We start from the raw sequence: 21185 nt of genomic DNA on the forward strand, positions 1-21185 counted from the left end.
TACGCTGTCTTTGAACAGCTGAAGTTCAACGTAAATCTATTTATTCTATCTATGAATTCAACGACTGGGATTATACATTTTCTTCCACTCTCTTCAAAATGTTACAAATGAAATGTTGTGGCAAAGTGCGAGTTAAACTAGAGACACTGCAAAACATGAAGAAACTAGTTTTGTTGGGTAGGCTTTATTTCAAACGTAATGGCTGAGCCGCAAGATGAAGCCTGTGCATCGAAACATGAGCGATCCACAAGCATTCAGGGGAAATAAAAACAATTGACACATTAAACGGCTTAAATATCCACTCACGCAGCAGCACGCCCATAACATTATTCACAGTTCATATAAAACCCACTGGCAGTAGGCACCACATGGAAACAGCAGAACTACTACGTCATAATAGATCAGTAGCACTTTCAATTTTAATCTAATTTTAATTTATTTCTATTCACGTCATGTATAACGCATAACATTTTAGTAAATCTTAGTCATTATTAGTTCAATTTAATGGCACAATTATAGCTACTAGGGACGGTCCAATATGGATTCTTCAAAGCTGATACCAATGAAATCCTGATTAAAGCCCACAAATGTTACAGTAAAGCGCACACGTTTTACTTTGGCATCATATACTGGCTAATTGTTCAAAATGGGACCATATGATGTTTGGGAACCCTCTCAGAAATGATCAATATCGGAAACTATAAATGCCCCATCCCTAATAGCTATAAACCAAAATAATAAGTTAAAACACACAAATAATTCATTCTAATCCCTTCGTTTCCCCCCCTCCCATCAGTGCATTTCCTACATCCGGATTCTCCTCATCCGACTGTCCTTCTCAGTGCAGCTTCAGGGCGCTGTTCGACGTTTGTACATCTCCAGGGGGCGCCGGTGGGTTTATCGCCACGCCCGGTTGAGCAGCTTGACCTCGGCCAAGCGTTTGCTGATCATCGTGGCGAAGAACAGAGCCAGTAGGACGCTGGAGATGAGCATGTAGTCATAATCGTCCTTCAGCACGTCGAACTGCTTCGAGGGGTACACGCGGGTTTGGTAGATGTCCAGGCCGAACGCGACCACCTGAGGAACCATCAACCCGAAAAACGATTTTAATTTACACTTTAAACTTTTGTCAATGGGTTTCACTGTGACTAAAACCAAAATATTAATTGTTTGATTTTTTTTAGCTTATATTACCGTATTTTTTTGGACTATAAGTCGCACTGGAGTATAAGTCGCACCAGCCAAAAAATGCATAATAGAGAAGAAAAAAACATATATAAGTTGCACTGGAGTATGAACTGCGGTTGCAAGTGTGAAAATAACAAATAATATCATATATAAGTCCTTACGGAGTATAAGTATAAATATAAGTAGAAATCGCACCCCGGCCAAAACTATGAGAAAAGGTGCAACTTATAGTCTGGAAAATACGGTAGTGATTTGGCGTTTTTTTTAATGCATTTTACTTTTGAAACATCTTGATTTTATGACTGATTTCGTTTTAATTGATTCATATTTACACAATCAATCAATCAATCAATCAATCCACCAATCGACAGACACATTAAAAATCTCTGTCTACTGTCGACTCACCAGACACGTGGACTCCAGTCCAGAGGGGGCGGTGTGGATCCCTCTGACCCGCGCCACGGACTGGTTGTAGTTGACGTACCACTCTGTTCGGATCGGCAGCTCCGGAGCGTACGGGATCAAGTTCTCCTCCCTGCGAGCACAAAAATAAAGAGTCACCATGTGCTACATAAAAAGTTAGTGGGCTAAACTTACCGGCTTTGCTCGGTCACGATCTCCGGTCTGCGAGGGTCCAGGAACATCTTTGGTAGAGACAAAATACCTCCCGAGGGCAAACCAACTGACAAAGACAGACGGCAGGTATTTAGAGTTTGATTTGCTAATTAGAACTTAAAGTGCCTCTCACAGGTCGGACGGATCTTTGAACTAAAATATAAATGTTATCCCAGAATAGCTAATTTTTTTGATTTGTAATTTCACTTCCTGTTTGGAATTGATGACATCACAAGGAAATTACACAGCAAACGCTCATCTAATGTCACCATTTTTTTATTTGAGAAATAAAAATATATGAGAGCGACTTATTTTTGGAATTCATGTTTAGAATGTCAAAAAAGTTATTTCTTTGTGTAAATTATGCATGAACTTTGACTGGAGTGAGATGGAGTGTGATGTCACTTCCTGCCTTGTCATTTTCAACAGATTTTTCAATGTTTTCTCCTCAAATACCTGCTCGATTGGAGTAAATACTATAATTTATAAGTAAAACAGGTATAAATACACTATATAAAGTCAAAATTTAATCGTAAAAACCTGCCATGGGCAAAAACTAAGACATTTATCATTATATATTTCTGGTTAAGGTAAAAGGGAGATTTTTGGCGTCCACATTTGACACATTTTCAAGCATCATTGTTCGTGCAGCCCGTTCTACAATGCAGAGCCGGATCTGATTAGTTTGCATTTCAAACCGCTTGAACGTGTCCACAGCACGACATTAAACGCATCCATCTCAATGACGACGCACCGGTTACGCTACAAAGCCAAGTTACTGGTCAGATCTGTGCAGAGGTGACCCAGCTCACAGTAAAAGTACATGATTTTTGTGCAATAAAATAAAAGGATGGCAGCGCACCAGGCTCTGTAGAGGATAGAAAAGTCCTCACACGTGAAGCTGAAGTGAATAGAGAATCATGCCGAGTCTGGTTCACACAGAGTCGACTGTTCTCGTCTCAGAAAGTGGCTACGTCTGACCGAGCTGCTGCTCTTAATGACATTTGCGGCATAACTCCGAAATGAAAAAGATGCATTTCAGTCACCGTAGACAAATCACAACCCTTTTTTTACGTTTTTTAAAAGAGTAAGTAAGGAATGAGTAAGTAATTATTGTAAGTAAGTCGCTACTTCTTTATATTCTGTATTCATTTGTTAACTCTTGTATGTCGAGAGCGTTTCCAGTGCACATAGTGGCAAACCAGGAAACTGCATCTCGACTTAAAATGAACTGCACCAATTTGCAACACATCGTTACATGAAGACGGTCTTGAATTCAAAATTTGTTTTCCTTTTTTATGCGGCACAGTGAGACTTGCCCCACATTTTATATTTCCATTTAATTCAACAGCAAGATTAAATGCTTAAAACTAATCCATTTTGTCTGTCAGTAATTGCTATAAAACTAGAATTTTGTCTGCCAGTAATGTATTTTGTCGGTCAATAATTGTTATAAAACTAGTCCATTTTGTCTTTCAGTAATTGCTTTTGTCCGTCAGTAATTGCTATAAAACTAGTCCATTTCGCCTGTCTGCAATTGCCATCAGGGACATCACAGAGGAATGAGTTTTGAAACTGAAAGTGGCTCACGGAGGATGTGTCTGCTGGTGATGCCCTTCTCCGTCAGGGTGGCCTCCATGGCGGAGATGGCCGAGGGGAAGATGTAGGACTGCTGCAGGACCTGGGGAGCGAAGGGCCGGTCCAGGGAGCTGAAGACCGTACTGTTGTAGAGTTCCATCCCCTCGTACAGCTCTATCACAGAGAACTCCACTCGGCGGGACTTGGTGCTCCAGTATTCGTACTGTGGAGCAGACGGACGAGATGACACGGGTGAGAAAGCCGAGTCGGTCTGCCACACCAATTTAGACCAGCACAATAAACAAAACAAACACGTAATGTATTTGTTTTTTGAATCTAGAACAAATGCAAACTGGTCAGCCTCCCTGATCCCTGAGGTTTTTTGTTCCCGGTTTCTAATTATTTGAGCCAACACATGTGGGATCTGGGAAAACCGTAGTTTCTGGACTATAAGTCGCACCTTTTTTCATCGTTTTAGCCGGGGTGCGACTTATACTTGTATACTTATACTCCGGAGCGACTTATGTGATATTATTTGTTATTTTCACACTTGCAACCGCATTTCATGCTCCAATGCAAAAGTTTTTTTCTTCTCTATTATGCATTTTTTGGCTTATACTCCAGTGCGCGACTTTTACTCCAGTGCGCGACTTTTACTCCAGTGCGCGACTTTTACTCCAGTGCGCGACTTTTACTCCAGTGCGCGACTTTTACTCCAGTGCGCGACTTTTACTCCAGTGCGCGACTTATAGTCCGGAAAATAGGGTACTTTAAAAGTACAAATCATACAGGTATTTAAACTCTCCTTGATGCCGTTACAGTAACTGAAAAAAAAGTATCTTATAATGAAAAATGCATCTACAATTCTGCCCTTGGAGAATGAAATACACAATTCTACACAAAAAGGGAAAATATTAGACAATTCTTACAGTTCAGAGTCGTGTCTGTTTTGGTATCGAACCGTGGGTAAAAATGGATGCGTTTTTATGCGGTGTATGTATTATTTTTCTGCTGCACACGTTTAACATTGGCACAGATTCACGTGCGAGTCATTAACGAGCTTGAATCGTTTTGCACTGTTCAATTGAATTCCATCCAAAATAAAACTTGACTATAGTTTACATTTAGCTTATAAACCATGATCGTACATTCTGCCTCTCCCACATTGTTCCCCATTATTTAGCTTAGTTAACTAAACCTTTGTTAACTAAACCTCTGCACTTTTCTTATTACATGTTTACAGAAATGCGGTCAGTACTTGTTGTCCTTGTTTGGTTATACGTTGAAAATATGTTGTACTCTGTAACTGGGTTCAGCTTACACTCTGCAGGTCTTGTGCTATTCAGATCAACTGTGTGGCTTAAGAAGATGAGGGCAAACCATAAAGTCTCTACTTCAGTGACTCGGTCTTCCTTCTTATTTAAGATTCATCGAACAGTATTCCTGGTTATTTAGTCCGTGTACTCACCACCACCCAGTTCTCCGAGTGCACGATGTGGACTGGACCTTTGGCCTTCCTCTGGACGGCCTCGTGGATGATCCTTCCAGTGATGCCGTCGATGAGAAAGATCCCCACGAAGCTGCGCTCCTGGTGCTGGTCGGTGCTCTCCGTCACCAGGGTCAGTAGGTTTGGGTTCAGGTACTAAGTGGAAGCAATCAAAAAAATTACCAAATGTGAAATACTTCATGAGGAGACTTTTTTTCAGAACATGAAATATGTTATAGTTCAATGCAATACAATACGATCATATTTGTACATTCTTCTATGTAAACCAATCTAAAATGGCTTGGTAAAATAAATGGGTCCAATGACTTCCTGTTCAAAACTGCAGCGCTGATAAGTCCAGCTCGCCTCCGACGGTCCCTCATCTGCCTGAGGAGTGGGTCCAGCTCGCCTCCGACGGTCCCTCATCTGCCTGAAGAGTGGGTCCAGCTCGCCTCCGACGGTCCCTCATCTGCCTGAGGAGTGGGTCCAGCTCGCCTCCGACGGTCCCTCATCTGCCTGAAGAGTGGGTCCAGCTCGCCTCCGACGGTCCCTCTTCTGCCTGAAGAGTGGGTCCAGTTCGCCTCAGTCGGTCCCTCATCTGCCTGAAGAGTGGGTCCAGCTCGACTCAGACGGTCCCTCTTCTGCCTGAAGAGTGGGTCCAGCTCGCCTCTAGACGGTCCCTCTTCTGCCTGAAGAGTGGGTCCAGCTCCAGTCTCCTTGTGTCCGTCTGTCCGTCTGTGAGAGTCGGATCTCTCCTTCACTGGAACTCCTCCAGGTTTCTACGCTTTTTTCCCAAAGAGGTTTTTTTGTAGTTTTTCCTGGCCGAGAAGGAGAGTCTAAGGACAGAGGACGCTGGGACATCGTCCCTCGCCACCACAGACATTGTCTGACTTCATCGCCACCACAGACATTGTTGATTCATTTCTCCCTGTGGCCCTCAAAGGCAACTGTTGTTGTGATTTTGGGCCTTACAAAAATAAATTGATTTGATTTGATCATAGTGACATTTCAGCAGTTTATCATTTTTACGTGTTTTTATTTTTGAAACTTTTGAGTTATTATTGCAACAACACATCATCAGTAGGGTCAAACTAACCCGTCTCAGGACGGTCTAGTGAGTGATATTCTGCATGATTCTAGCTCTGTTTTCAGGGGCTACGTGATATGTTTTGAACCTACATGAGTCCTAATTTTCAAATAATTGCAACTGAGTACAGGGAAGTGGGCGGGGATAAGGGATAGGTGAAAACAGGCATTTTCTGAGCACTCAAACCTCAGTTGCTGGACAATACAGAATTATTCAAGCAGGCAGACGTCAATGAAAATAGAACTTTGAGTAAACTAATGATAAGGAGTCTGATGACCACTGAGGTCTAACGTCTGGAGTCTGAAGTCTAAAGAATGGTGGGCTTTGAACTCCTGTGTTTCTGAAGAATAAAGTCTAAATTCTAAGACAGAGGTTCGCGATCGTAGAAAGGAAAGCGCCGAAGCGCAACGGAAAGCGCCGGAAAGCGTCTGGTTAAGATCAACCTTCTATCATTTAGAGTAGTTGTGGTCAGTATATTTTATTTTCAAAATACTGCTGTATTAAATGGTCTAGTTAAATAGCAGATTTTCTCTCTCCTTTTTATGTTGCACATTTGTATATGATAAACAATATTAGGCTATTAATAAAAGCCAACATTGGGTTTCTATAGCCTAATTATGGTTAAACAAAAAATAAAAACCTGTTTATACTGACAATAAAAATAATACTAAATTATACAATAATTTAGATCTATTAGGTAGATCTTCGGGCTTTGTGGAATATAAAAGTAGCTCGTGAGCCGAAAATGTGTGGGCACCCCTGACCTAAGACGTACAACTACAGTGGGTGGCGGTAATGTAACACTTAGATACCAACCGCCATAAAAGAGGAAGAAGAAAGAAGAAGAGGGGCAAGAGGAAGTGGAGAAGAGGGGGGGGAGAAGAATAGAAGAATAAAGTCTAAAGAATAAAGCCTAAAGAATAACGCTTTGAATCTTTGAACTGAAGAATGAAGTCTGAAGAATGAAGTCTAAAGTCTAAAGAGTAAAGTCTGGCGGTAATGTAACACTTGGATACCATAAAAAACAGGCTAAAGGCGCTAAATGGGAGTCAGAGTGATGGGGGTCTGCTTTTGGGGAGTCAGAGTGATCAGAGTGACGAGATGGGGGTGGGGGTGGTCTCCTGTCCTCGTCCAGTCTCGTAGACGCACGGCTACCAAGCAGCGACATCAGTGGAAATATTAAAGCCTATAGAATGAAGCCTAAAGAATAAAGCTGTACGGTGGAAGCACCGAACGTCAAAGAAGGAGAGGAAGATGAAGAAGAGTCTCCCTGGAATAAAGCCGGTCGGTCTCTGAAACAACAACAACTATTCTAGTCACAAAGACATATCATGACCTCATGGGCTTTGTAACACCAAAGCAATGGAAGGAGTTCTTTTACGGACTACGACAGTCTGAGTACTACGAAAAGTCTGAGGAATAAAGTCTGGCGGTAATGCAACAATTGGATGCCAACCGCCATAAAACAACAACAACAACAACAACACCACCACCAAAGAGTCTGAAGAATTTAACAAAACCAAGTAAACACTGGCAAAACACCATGGAGAGAAAAGATACTGTGGATTGTATTTCCTATGGCTCGGGTAACAAACGGTCTAGTGTGATGGATCAACTGGACAGTAGAATACAATCCAGGGAACGCGAGTGCATCCAATGGCTTGAAGAGGAGAAGCTAAACAAAGCCAAAGAGGAGCTCTTGAGAGCAAAGCTGACACAGGCACACGCTGAGGAGCTCCGACATGACCAGGACATGGCTCTTCTGAAACAAGAGCTAATGCAAAAGGTGCAGCAGCAGGAGGAGCAGGACGGACTGTGGGAAGAGCAGTACACATGGTATTGCCACATGGTCGATAAAGTAAAGTACCAAGAGTCCTGGAGCACGGAGAGGGGACAGAAACATTCTGAGAAACAACTACAGTTCGTCCTGAAGGAGTTGATGAACCAAATACTTGTGCTCATAGATAAAATCATAGCGCTTGAGAATGAGCAAAAGAACTGGCGAGACGGCCTGCTCCAAAGACATCTCAGTTCCATAGAAGTTAGAGAAGAAGCTCAGCCAAACACGCTTCAGGGCGGCGAGGCAGGAAATGAGCAAGCAGCTGACCAGCCCGAGCCCGAAGAACACAGAGACGAAGATGGCGAAGAAGACGAAGAAGACGAAGTTGATGAAGAAGACGAAGAAGACGAAAGCGAAGACGACAGTAAACATGACGACAGCGAAGACAACGTAAGCGAAGACGGTGAAGAAGACGAAAGCGACGAAGAATACGAAATCGAAGAGGAATACGAAATCGAAGAAGAAGAATTCGAAAACGGATATGATGAAGAACTTGAAAGCGAAGAAGACGAACGCGAAGAAGGCGAAAGCATAGACAACGAAGAAGAGACGAAGAAGACGAAGAAGATGAAGATGACGTATGAATAAGTATGAATAATTCTGCTAATTTAGCATACAATAAAAGGCAAAAAAATCAAAAACTAGAGAATCATGTTGTCTTGCTTTTTTGAAAAAAAATTAAATTAAAAAGAGTTGTAGTCATCTGGACAGTTTTACCTATTGTGCATGTTTTGTGTTGAATGAAATGGGGGGTGAGACCAGGGAGGACATTCAACACTGACTTTTGAGCCACTCCCCACAGACAGGAGGCCACGGTCCATCCAGGCCAGAACCTCCTGCCAGTTTCTTCCCCTCTGCCATTGGATTTATGAACACTTCTTAAACACTTTAACCATGATTTAATCACACACTGCAAATGTAAATTTGTGTACATAGTAAGCCTATTTTTTATCTTATAGCCCATTTTTATTCTTATCCTATAGCAGATTTAAACAGTTTTTCTTTTTGACTTAAATAGGTTGTTTTATCCTTGTTCGGCTTCCCCGATCTAAACCTGAGCGGTGGTCAATTGGACTTCTGTGCTAGCCACGGATTGTCCATAACAAACACCATGTTCAAGCACAAGGGTGTCCTGTCCATCAGTGCACATGGCACCAGGACACCCTAGGCCGGAGGTCAATGATCAACTTTGTTGTCGTGTCATCAGACCTCCGGCCGCGTGTCTTGGACACTCGGGTGAAGAGAGGGGCAGAGCTGGCAGGTGGTGCACACCGGAAGTAAGAGATGTTGTCAGACTGAAGAAGGAGGCCTCCCAGCTCTATACTCTCCATCAGGTGCTCCAGGGTGCATGGGAGTTTTCCCAACCAGTCCACATGTGCACATGTGCTTTGTGGATCTGGAGAAGGCTTTCGACCGTGTCCCTCTGGGTGTCCTTTGGGGGGGGGGGGGGGGGACCTGCAGCTGCACTGGGACGGGTTGCAGCAGAGTGTGAAGCGGCTGACCCGGGATAAGCGAAAGAAGATGGATGGATGGATCATTGTTCAATGTTTTATGTTGCACCAAATCATCAAAGCAAGTTCCTACGTTTGTGAATTCTGTTCATTGACTGTGGCAATAAACCTTTTCTGATTCTGACTGAGGCCAGCCACACAGAGCAAGGCAGCACCATTTTTTCTTTTTCAAAAGTAAAAGTAGTCTACTACCAGAAAAGATCACTTTTGCTGTGTACATGTTGGCATAATCACATTCATATGGAATATGTGATATTACAATAATTGAAACCATTAATTCTACTAATGCACATTGAGGTGGAACAGTCTTCATACACGAGTACAGATGATTCACAAAGCGCCAAAAATAGTCCGTAATTTACACAATAAGAAGACATGGTTAACCCTACTATTATGTAGAGCGATGCTGAAGGGAAGTGATTCAGAGGGAGAATTATAAAATGGGGAGAGTCACACAAATGAAGAAACCAAAGTACACTTGTGTCAGAGGTTATTCACCATGTCTTTTGATTAGCAGAGGCTTCAGTCATTTTACACCCACCCTCCAAATAAAAGGCACTGATTCAGCTCAGGGGTGTGATGTGTGGGAACCAGGGTGTGACGGGGACAAGCCCGAGCAAGACAACCAGATATGAAGCAAGTAGTGGGCAGCTTTCAAACATTTCTCTTTCAGTTCAGTTATTCAGTAAACTCATAAAAATGCTAAATAAGTATGACGTGTCGTGCTGTGTTGCAGTCCTGACCTTGTACAGGACGCTGCGGTCTCCCATGACTCTGCCCTGGGAATGTACGTGTTCATTCGGCCTCTTCCCTTTCACAGAGACAATCTTCTGCACTTCTGTAGGAAGCACCACCTCCCAGATCAGCTCGGTCGACAAGTCCTGGAAACGCAATTACACAACTCTCAAACATGAAGAACGTGAGCCTTTGAAATCAGAACTGCTTACTGTTCTTAGCCGGTAACCGCTGAGCCGCCCCTGATTTGCATCGGCGAGAAAGAAGAAGACGGAGGAGGCGACTTCTTGAAGTTGTTGAAGGACGTTCTTTGTCGACGGAAATGCAGACACCTGAAAACCACATTTATACATTTAAAGGCGAACCATATATATCGAAATTGAGTCGATATTGCAAATGCCACAAAGTAAGAATTTAAACAAACAAAAAACGTTAGTTATATTTCGGCACTTTTGTGATCAATTTCAGACATTTCACATTTGTCTTTTCATTAAACATCAACTAATATGTTTCAGGACATGTTTTAACACAGCATATCCATCGTCAGATACAAGACATTTTAAAGTTTTCTGATATTTTCCACTACCAGAAAAAAAAATCATCGTTCAGATTCCGGCACATTTTAAGAACACACAAATTCATCTATAAACTGCATTTTCTTGGCTGGTGCGGAGCATACAAACTGCGAGAACCACTTGTGACGCATGAGAATGAATGGCGGCTCACTTTGTACTGGTCATCCACGAGCAGCAGGACTTTGGCATAGTCCTGGTCCATCAGCGGCAGCAGCAGGGTCTGGAGGATGGGCTGGGGGAGCAGAGGGGGGGTGATGTGGCTCTTCTTGCCGTAGATGGGGTTGAAAACGTGGAGCGTGGCCAGGCCCGTCTCCTAATGGGATGGAACGCGGTGCAATTTCATCAACATGCCGTGTATAGTGGGTATTAAATGAATTTGAAAAGGCATTACTTTGTCCTTGATGAGCAGGGTGCACTGTGGGGGATGAGGGAAGTGAGCGGTCGTTCTCTGGATGATCAGATTAAAAGCTGCGTTCGAGGGGACATTCTCCAGGTAGTGCTTCCAAACAATGGTGCCCGTCTTGCTGTCGATGCCAAAAAGCTACAAACATAAAAGGTTTAGTCATTATACAGAAACGTGAATTTGTTTTTGTCTATGAAGCTAAATCCAGTTGGCGGTAACAATCTTTATTAGCCTGATAAAACACATCTTAAAACAAAAGATTGCAAGGCGGAAGTTACCAGCACTACAACTACACGACTTCTAATGATGTGAACTACAATGCTACTATACTACTACTACTGTTACATTTTGTGTATTATAGCAGATATAAACAAAAGCTAGCTAGCCCCGACATGCTAATGTAAGCACCAAGTTGTAATGAACATGATTTGACGGGAGAAATGCTCGGAATGAATCCGGAACCTCTGGCGCTTTACAGATGACATCACAAATCTGGAAAATTTGAAACTGAGGGTTTTGTGAGGCTCTAAACAAGATTCATTGAGCTAAATACAACTCTATGTTATAATATGGTTAAAACCTCTAAAAAGTAAGTTTAGCATAATATAGCCTTTGGAAACCTTTAGGTACAGGAGCTGCCTTTAAAAGTACACATTTCAGACCGTCCGTAGCCATAATAAATTCTACGCTCCAGTGACTGCGTAACCATCCTTAAAGTGGCTGCATTCTTTTGAGGTCGAGTGAGTTGGCATCACCAATATGATATTTTTAATTCCTGCACCTTTCCAGACGCAGTCACCATGACCATCATCTTCTGCAGGTTGAACTCGTCTCGCGACAGGTTTTCGATGGTCACTTCATTCTTGACTTGGCTCCGTGGTTTTCGGGCGTCGTAGAAGAGTTTCCAGAGGTGGGTGGCCCAGGCCTGGAGCAGGATCAGCTGAGAGGACAATCTCTTTAGGACCATGGAAAACAGGCCGTCTGCAGGGAAATGGAGAAGAAAGGCTGGTCAGGGCATTTCAGAAGGAAGATAGTGAAAAGGAGCAAAGAGCATCAAGTTTAGATTAAGAGTCACGATTTCATTAACATTGTTTTGTTAGGGAATGAGTCTAATAACTCTAAACTATACAAAGCGAATGGCTGAATGTCTTATACAGTACAATCCAACCTATGCATTTGTAGAATATATAAAGAATTAAATGTGAAGTTTTTCCATAACCCTAAAATCATAACACATTTTAAGACATTGAAAAGGTGCATGCCCTTTTTGACTTTGTTGGTATGTCTTTGAGGAGGAAATCTCACCCACCTTGTCAGAACGATGTAAGTAAAAACACAATACATGATAATTACTTGATATATTGTTGCCTGCGCTCCATCTAAATCTCATGCAAAGAACTACAATATTCTGACCACGTAACAATCGCACAAAAGCATCACACTTAAAAGACAAGAAAAGCCTTTACCTTGAATGGCTGCGTCCAATTGAAGCATTAAAAGGAAGACAAAGCAAAAGCAAGTGAAGCAACAAACACCAAGTAAAGTAAAGTAAAGACCAAACTGTGTGGCAGTGAGTGAGTGAATTAGTGCGCAGTGAGGACAGTGCAGCGTTGTGAAACTGCTGTGTTATTATTGGGATTTAGAAATAAAACTGCACTGATTTTTGCGCATCATTTACCAGCCTTCTTGCCAAACTCTCCCTCGAGGCCTGCCTGTGTGGCTGTGAGAGGCAGATCTACCATTTCCATGGTTACCACATCAGACAGGGCCTCCTCTCTGGTCCACATCACTCGCCCTGGAAAACAACGGTCATTTTAGCTTTACTGTCTCACCACTCCCAATCACAAAAGTTGAATGTTACAGTTTTTGTGTTCAAACTAAACTGGGTAAATTTATAACAAATAATACAAATAACATATATTTCTGATTGTATTTATTTTATTTACCAAATTGAAAATATAATAGATGTTAAATCCATATAAATGTGGTCCTATCTGATACATGTATAGGATAATTACCTTTGAAAACCGAAGTATTACTAGACAAAATTGTGTAATTAGTGCCCTCCTGTGGCACTAGCAAGACGTGACTTACAGTTGACCTCATTTTTCATCACCAACTCATTAAAACAGACTTTGTTCAAAGGTAATACCTGGCTGCTGGATAAAGGTGAGCTGGTGGTCCTCTGTCTGCACCATCACTCTGTAGCCCACCGAGTCATCCTTCTTCAGAAACGCCTGCACATACAGCTGCAAAAAGATGAAAGAAAAAACACATAATTCACACTGCTACTTGATAATTTCATGATGACAAATGGACAGATTGTAGCTAAGGCCGACCGTCTCTGGATTTCCTCCATTTGGATCCATGGTAAAAGTCAGAGTTGTGTCTAAAAGTCTCCGACCAGTTTCAGCACTGAAGAGGTTAATGCTAGAAGCCTGTTGAAGAAACAAAAGTAACAAAGTTGCATGGTTGTACATGGGGTAGAAGTAGTACTAAATGTTTTTATTTAAATAAAAGTATGGGTAAAGGAGGAAAAAAACGACTCAAGTACAAAAGTAAAAGTATTACATATAAAAAGTACTTAAATATGCATATATAAAAGTATGGCGAAGAGCGGAGGTCCAACGCACTATGACATAATTATCCTTTTTAAATTCACAGAACTCGATTTCTCAGTCTTCCTTTAATCATTTATGGCATTCAGTGACCGGTCAAAGGAGTTATGGATGTGCAAACTGAAAATATAAAATCTTTAATAATTTGTTTAAAATGGTGGTTATCTGTACAATTCAATGTGCGAATGCAAACCCTACAATGCACTTTGGCAAAGACCTGCATTTAGACTTTCTAGGTATCCAGTACTTCTAGGTAATCCAGACTTTTATATAATGTCTAGTTATGTCTTGGTCTTCTGGTCTTAACCATGAGCTCAAACAACATAACTTTGGTACGGTCTTGTTCTGAGCATAGGTAAAATCTAGATTATTCCTAGACATAAACCAGTTGCAAATATATAACGTATGTAATTATTATTCTTTGTGTGTATATTAACCTGGCATGTGCAGCACATTGCGACCCGTAGTGGTCGAGACGTGTTGTTGTGTCCCTGTTCTAATAAAGGATATTTATCATTATGACCTTGGACCTCACCTCTTTGCTGCACTATGACTCTTTTCCATGGATTCCTTTATACTGTTTTATACTTGTTACTGACAAAACCCTGTAGCACTCACAGATCTCTGCCTAACAAAGAGTACAAGTATTTGGTTTGACTGAAATATGTGGATCTTGATAAAGAAATGTCCTGATCAGTAAATTCATTCCTCAATGTTTCTAGACCGTTTGTAATGTCATTAATTTAAGTAGCAGTAATTTTAACATTTTAGTGCTTTTCAAACATGTAATTGGGTGGAAACTTTATACGTAATATAAAAGTACCCCTTACCGTTTTGTTTTTGGGCGACATAACGGCTACAACGGTCTTCTCTCCAGTGGAAGCAAATGAAACCAGCATGGCCTGTAGACAAAACAACAATATTTCAACACTGTAGTACAAATGCACATACGTTCCCACATTTATGTAGACCAAATAAATACATATGTGAAATCAACATACTGGTTTGAAATCTCTGAGCGTCATTATCTGCCCTTTGTTGAGTTGCAGCAGCACGTGTTGGTCTGGTCCGGTCTGGAGGAAGAACACTGAGAGTGGAGGTCGAGCCGCATTAGGCTGAGACGAGACCAGAACGGGGCGGAAATCAGCAGAAACCTCCAGACCAATCGACTGGAGCAAAACAAATAAGACAATATTATGTTAGGGCTGAACATCCTTTGTGTTTGTCATTAAAACACAACATGACTTAATGTACAAACTTGCACAGTTGTTAATTGCTTTAGAATTGAGGCATTTGTATTAAAGTGACCGCATAAACATCACATAATTATCCTTTTATCACAGTGGTGCAGTGCCTCAAGTGTTCATCGACCAAAAGGACAAATGTCACTGGGAAAGCAACTTTAGTACATTGTTACCGTTTTAAATAATAAACTCAATAATAATAAAAGGAATAATGTGGAAAATATTCTCATAATAAACCTGTATTCCAACCATCTCCCTTATTATACAAGAAATAATGTTACATGCGACACAAACATTGACACATTGAACAAAGATAACGTCAGCGTACCTGCAGTGGGACCTGGTTCATTGGAGATTGTGAGTGCAGGTCTAACATATTTAGTGACAGAGAGCGCGGGTCCACGCAGGTCAACATGCCTTTGCCGACCACAGTGCAGCTGGACAGGAGGTCAGACAGCCACGGAGCTTCAACTGTCAACTGGACAACAGTATATTGAAAAAAATAATTGAAATGGAATCCATCCGCAAACGTTTTTAAGTGCGCGCCCAAACGGATACTGACCGAAAACTATTTAAGAGCGGTAGCATAATGCAAAGGAATTTAATTAATATACGTATATACCTGTTTCAGTATTTCCCCATCGTCCAAGCTGTAAACCACCACTGTAATGTGAGAGTTCGGGACAAGGCCCAGAACAAAGACCTCTCCAGTACCGTCGGAATACACGGACTGGTAATCCACCGTGTCACTGTAACAAACAAGAAATAGAAACAAAAATATCAGAATCAGAAGATAACTACCAACTGTTCATATTTGAGCTGCTTGTTTTTCCTACCTTTCTGGAAGATTCTCAATCCATTTTTGATGTCCATTGGAAAGGTAGTGCAGAGAGATGGCAGTCTTTTTCAGAACGGCCACATATCTGACATGCTCCTGATGCCCCACTAAAGAGGCGGACTGGAAACTACAAAGTATATACACGAAAGTTAAATGCACAATAGGCTTTCTGAATTCTTCAGTTCGCTGTAAGCGGTGAATAAATTGACGTGTACCTTCCAGAATCTAGGACCATCTCCCAATTCAGTCCACCGACATTCACCTCCCAAGAGCGCAGCAACCGGCCGTTACCGACCACCATAACGGCATCTGGAGGAAAGACATGGAAAGGTCTAGGTTACGTATCAAAATATCATATCAATGGGTGTCAGCTAGACTTCCGAGCACTCCATGGCGAAACAGTAATAATGAGAGTGACCACTTTTACAACTGTGGGTCCACCCCGTCACACAGACTGCTTTCTGCGCGGTGCTGACTCCTCTTCTTCTTTGGTGTTTGGTATTCATAAAGTGTTACATTACCGCCACCTACTGTACTGGTAGTTGTACATCTTCAAAGTATGTGTTTTACAGACGACCCATGGGACGATATATAGTATTGCACAGCACAGGCGTGATGTCACTCTTGCTATATACATGTGTCAAGTCATTATACAGAATAAAGTCCTCGGACGCCAACCACCATAAAACAACTATTCTACGACGCTAGGCGGTTGAAGGTGACCCGGTCTGGGAGAGACGGGAGATGGCGGAGGAGAGTGGATCGGTGGTCGAAGACGTTCTGGACGGCGTGGAGGAGCAGCCTTTTCTGGCTGCACGTGCCCGGAAACGTAAAAAGTCCCTTAGCTCGTCCGAGGGTTCTGGGAATGAGCAGCAGGATGAGGCTGAAGCTATTGATATCCGGAGTGAGAGCAGAGACTGTAAGGTGATCATAAAGCTTGCACAGGATAGTGCATCCTTTAAAGAGTGGAATTCAGTGGCATTGTCAAAGAGCCTAACTGTAGCTGTGGGAGTGATCAAGAGTGCGAGTGTCCTTAGAGATGGCTCGCTGCTGGTCGTGTGCAAGGACGCGGCTCAGCAACGGAAGGCGATTGGAACTAAACGTCTGGGTGGAAAGGACATTCTTGTGTCTGATGCTGAAAGAAACACGGTCAGAGGAGTTATCGTAGGTGTCCCTACGGCGACGTCTGTGGATGAAGTTAAGGAGAATTTGACAGGAGCTAAGGTGGTGGACGCTAGGCGGTTGAAGGTGACCCGGTCTGGGGTAAGATGTGACAGCTTGTCGGTAATGGTAACACTTGAAGGGAGGTGCCTGCCTAGTAAGGTGTTCATTGGGTTCATGTGCCATGACGTTAGGCCATATGTTCCACCGCCCCTGCGTTGCTTTAAGTGCCAGCGCTTTGGGCATATTGCAGCGGTCTGTAGAGGGAGGCAAAGATGTGGTGAATGTGCAGGAGATCACGAGTATGGGAAGTGTGACGTGGGAGCAAAACTGAAGTGCTGTAACTGTGGGGAAGAACATAGCTCTGCCTACGGGGGATGCAGGTTTAGCAAAAGAGCTGCTGAGGTGCATAAAATAAAGGTCTCTCAAGGTATATCCTATGCAGATGCAGTCAAGAAAGTTTCAAGTAACGAGTTTAGAGTAAATACAGAGAGAGGAGCCAGCGCTGCTCCCAGCCAGGGCGAAATGAGAAAGGCCAGCGTGGCTCCCAAGAAGTGTGAAGGTTTCAAGAGTGGAGGTCCCAAGTGTGCAGGTTCCAGAATTAATGAGAATACCCTGGTTGTGGATAGAGAGGATTTTGTACTCTTTATGGTACAAAATCCTTTATTCTTTAGGCTTCATTCTATAGGCTTTAATATTTCCACTGATGTCGCTGCTTGGTAGCCGTGCGTCTAAGAGACTGGACGAGGACAGGAGACCACCCCCACCCCCATCTCGTCACTCTGATCACTCTGACTCCCCAAAAGCAGACCCCCATCACTCCGACTCCCATTTAGCGCCTTTAGCCTGTTTCCTATATCTGCCCAATCAAGCTCCTTTGTTCCAAGGAATCACACTGCAGCTTTAGCAATGATCCTGATCCTTTCAGTTCTGCTTTGAGTCTGAGCAGCACAGTTTACAACATCCACCATAAAGAGTACAAAATCCTCTCTATCCACAACCAGGGTATTCTCATTAATTCTGGAACCTGCACACTTGGGACCTCCACTCTTGAAACCTTCACACTTCTTGGGAGCCACGCTGGCCTTTCTCATTTCGCCCTGGCTGGGAGCAGCGCTGGCTCCTCTCTCTGTATTTACTCTAAACTCGTTACTTGAAACTTTCTTGACTGCATCTGCATAGGATATACCTTGAGAGACCTTTATTTTATGCACCTCAGCAGCTCTTTTGCTAAACCTGCATCCCCCGTAGGCAGAGCTATGTTCTTCCCCACAGTTACAGCACTTCAGTTTTGCTCCCACGTCACACTTCCCATACTCGTGATCTCCTGCACATTTACCACATCTTTGCCTCCCTCTACAGACCGCTGCAATATGCCCAAAGCGCTGGCACTTAAAGCAACGCAGGGGCGGTGGAACATATGGCCTAACGTCATGGCACATGAACCCAATGAACACCTTACTAGGCAGGCACCTCCCTTCAAGTGTTACCATTACCGACAAGCTGTCACATCTTACCCCAGACCGGGTCACCTTCAACCGCCTAGCGTCCACCACCGTAGCTCCAGTCAAATTCTCCTTAACTTCATCCACAGACGTCGCCGTAGGGACACCTACGATAACTCCTCTGACCGTGTTTCTTTCAGCATCAGACACAAGAATGTCCTTTCCACCCAGACGTTTAGTTCCAATCGCCTTCCGTTGCTGAGCCGCGTCCTTGCACACGACCAGCAGCGAGCCATCTCTAAGGACACTCGCACTCTTGATCACTCCCACAGCTACAGTTAGGTTCTTTGACAATGCCACTGAATTCCACTCCTTAAAGGATGCACTATCCTGTGCAAGCTTTATGATCACCTTACAGTCTCTGCTCTCACTCCGGATATCAATAGCTTCAGCCTCATCCTGCTGCTCATTCCCAGAACCCTCGGACGAGCTAAGGAACTTTTTACGTTTCCGGGCACGTGCAGCCAGAAAAGGCTGCTCCTCCACGCCGTCCAGAACGTCTTCGACCACCGATCCACTCTCCTCCGCCATCTCCCGTCTCTCCAGACCGGAGACTAGCTCTTCTTCCTGTGCTTTGACAAAGCCCAAGAGGTCGGTCTCTGAAACAACAACAACTATTCTAGTCACGAAGACATATCATGACCTCATGGGCTTTGTAACACCAAAGCAATGGAAGGAGTACTTTTACGGACTACGACAGAGTCTGAGGACTACGAAAAGTCTGAGGAATAAAGTCTGGCGGTAATGCAACAATTGGATGCTAACCGCCATAAAACAACAACAACAACATAAGTGTTTTTGTCATTCAATGATCATGGCGACTGTACAGGATATGGCCATGCATTACGTGGTCACTCGCAATAACTTCTAGCTATTACCTTGTCCTTGCAACAGAAGAGCATCAATGTTCCCCTCTGGTCCATTCTTGTCAACATGCCTCCATACTAAAATGATGATTTAAGAAATAGAATTTTTTTTAATAGTTTGAATACATCCAGGTTATGACAGAGAAATGGTTATTTATCTGTTATGCATGAACTATATCTGAGCACTACTAAAACAATTATAACTTACATAGCTCGCCAGTTCTTGTATTGATAGCAGCAAAAACATTGTTCTCTGTGGCTACAAGAACCTTTTTGGAGGACTGAATCTGACTGTCGAAATGAGCAAAGCGGACATTGCCTACGTACTGCTGCCTCCTGGGGGAGAAAAGAGAAAAGAGAAGGTTAGGTTTAATAGGTTTAAAATGTCACCAGAGTTGGATATTAATTGATTAGAACACTTTTCCTTTTGTTTTGGACAAAGATTAATGTAATAACTTGTGTAATTTAAAAGGTGGTTTATTGAAAGAAACTACAATCACAACTGAACTTGAGCTGCCAGAGCCTTAACCTGCAGATAGTTTTTTTAACAGGCTGGACTAGCACTGATTCATGGTGCAGGTGCTGGGCTTAGGACGGCTTAAACAAACTGGATCCAGGTGCAGGAATTGACAATCAAAATAAGAGACTCATTTGAGGCCTTTTTTGCAAGAGAATTGACAACCAAAACACCAAATTACGGCATAAATAATGTGGACATCATGTCAAAACTGTATGTCATTAAGAAGAAAGCAGCATTAAAATATATATAAACAAAAGCTGGATTTGAACATGTTTATCTCATATTTGGGGAAATTTTAACTCAAAATGTTACATGCGGTCATCTCTTAATAACAATAACACACTTGGCAATAACAACAATAACAAAATAATATCATAATGACAAGATCATGACATATCTTGTAGCATACTGACATATATTAGATCAGTGGTTCCCAACATTTTTAACCCAGTGACCCCTATTTTACACATGGATATGTTGACGATCTGTATAAAATGATGCCAATAAATACATCAATAATTAAGCTGGTGGAAATACAAGCAGCAGGAACACTATGCAAAATGTACGGAATCGAGATTATATCAATGATGCGCTTCAGTCTTTTTAATCAAGAGATCTATAGCCAATTCTCTGTCAGTAAAAGCATCCGGTTTAAATTGGAGCACAGCATAGTCTTTGGAGAAAGAAATGTAACTGATTGACGTTAAATGGCAATGAAGAAAAGTGTCTTGTTCATGTCCAGGAAATCACCGTTGAAGCCATTGTATTTGTTTTAATGAAACAAAATTAAATCGAAACAGTGACCAATCAATAAAAGAAAGGTTATTAATCACTTTGTAATTTCGCCCTAATGTCTTTTGCAGTTTTTTCAATACATTCACCCTAAATCCTCCGGGTCGAAGATGTGTATGGTCATGTATAGTGGCAAGTGTTAGCATTGACTGTTTTTTTTCATTGAAATCGACATTTAAATCATTGTTTAAAAACAACAACAATCAGTTACGCAAAGTATCTCTTACCAGTCAAATTTCCCAACTTGGTCCTCAAAAACAGCCTGGACGGCGCAGAAAATCACAAGAAATTTCAGAAGAACTAGGATGAGCTTAGCCATTGCAGAATGTTGGACTTGCTCTTTAGGAGAGAAGGAAGCCGGAAGAAGCAAATGTCAATGTTGTCATTACACTGCTGAATACTGCCACCTAGTGTTTAGGGGTGTTACACTTTCATTGATTAAAATGTATGTGGCTGAGTGCAGTACAACTGAAATACAGATGTGGCTATATAAGAAACGTGAAGACCTTATAACACCTAATTGGATGATAATATATAATATATCGTATGTTTACTAATGCAATAACAAGTATGATTTGTGGCATGTGTAGTTATGCTCCCTGTATTACACACAAATATACTGG

At 42.3% G+C, this 21185-nt stretch overlaps 1 protein-coding gene across 2 annotated transcripts; it reads right to left on the reverse strand.

The window, feature by feature from the left end:
• Nucleotides 1–165: 165 nt before the first annotated feature.
• Nucleotides 166–21011, reverse strand: emc1 (ER membrane protein complex subunit 1). Of its 2 annotated transcripts, none has more exons than XM_072448735.1 (22): nucleotides 20790–21011; nucleotides 19459–19586; nucleotides 19263–19328; nucleotides 15934–16027; nucleotides 15717–15845; nucleotides 15503–15629; nucleotides 15209–15358; nucleotides 14638–14805; nucleotides 14467–14538; nucleotides 13358–13456; nucleotides 13171–13267; nucleotides 12697–12813; nucleotides 11800–11999; nucleotides 11007–11156; nucleotides 10767–10928; nucleotides 10253–10372; nucleotides 10049–10186; nucleotides 4850–5023; nucleotides 3394–3604; nucleotides 1786–1870; nucleotides 1594–1723; nucleotides 166–1077 (listed from the first exon to the last, which is right to left on the reverse strand). In XM_072448735.1, exons 1-22 carry the CDS (start codon nucleotides 20879–20881, stop codon nucleotides 898–900), a joined length of 2889 nt encoding a protein of 962 aa, XP_072304836.1. In that variant the 5' UTR covers nucleotides 20882–21011; the 3' UTR covers nucleotides 166–897. The 2 variants fall into 2 exon arrangements, 1 of the variants encoding a protein (XP_072304836.1); XR_011927115.1 differs by having other exon boundaries at nucleotides 1042–1077; nucleotides 1594–1719; nucleotides 1782–1870.
• Nucleotides 21012–21185: the final 174 nt, after the last annotated feature.

The sequence above is a fragment of the Eucyclogobius newberryi genome, unplaced genomic scaffold (assembly GCF_026437365.1).
Source record: "Eucyclogobius newberryi isolate DKJ021-1_F unplaced genomic scaffold, fEucNew1.0.hap1 SCAF_17, whole genome shotgun sequence".
NCBI classification, from domain to species: Eukaryota; Metazoa; Chordata; class Actinopteri; order Gobiiformes; family Gobiidae; genus Eucyclogobius; species Eucyclogobius newberryi.

Bases quoted from the DNA above. Each gene is read 5' to 3' on its own strand.
- emc1 (XM_072448735.1), bottom strand. From the start codon at position 20,881: ATGGCTAAGCTCATCCTAGTTCTTCTGAAATTTCTTGTGATTTTCTGC. The intron at 11,157-11,799 runs GTGCAGGAATTA...TTATGTTTGTAG, and splicing joins TGGTGACTGCGTCTGGAAAG to CTTTTTGGCATCGACAGCAA. The intron at 10,187-10,252 runs GTAAGCAGTTCT...TTGCGTTTCCAG, and splicing joins GCGGTTACCGGCTAAGAACA to GACTTGTCGACCGAGCTGAT.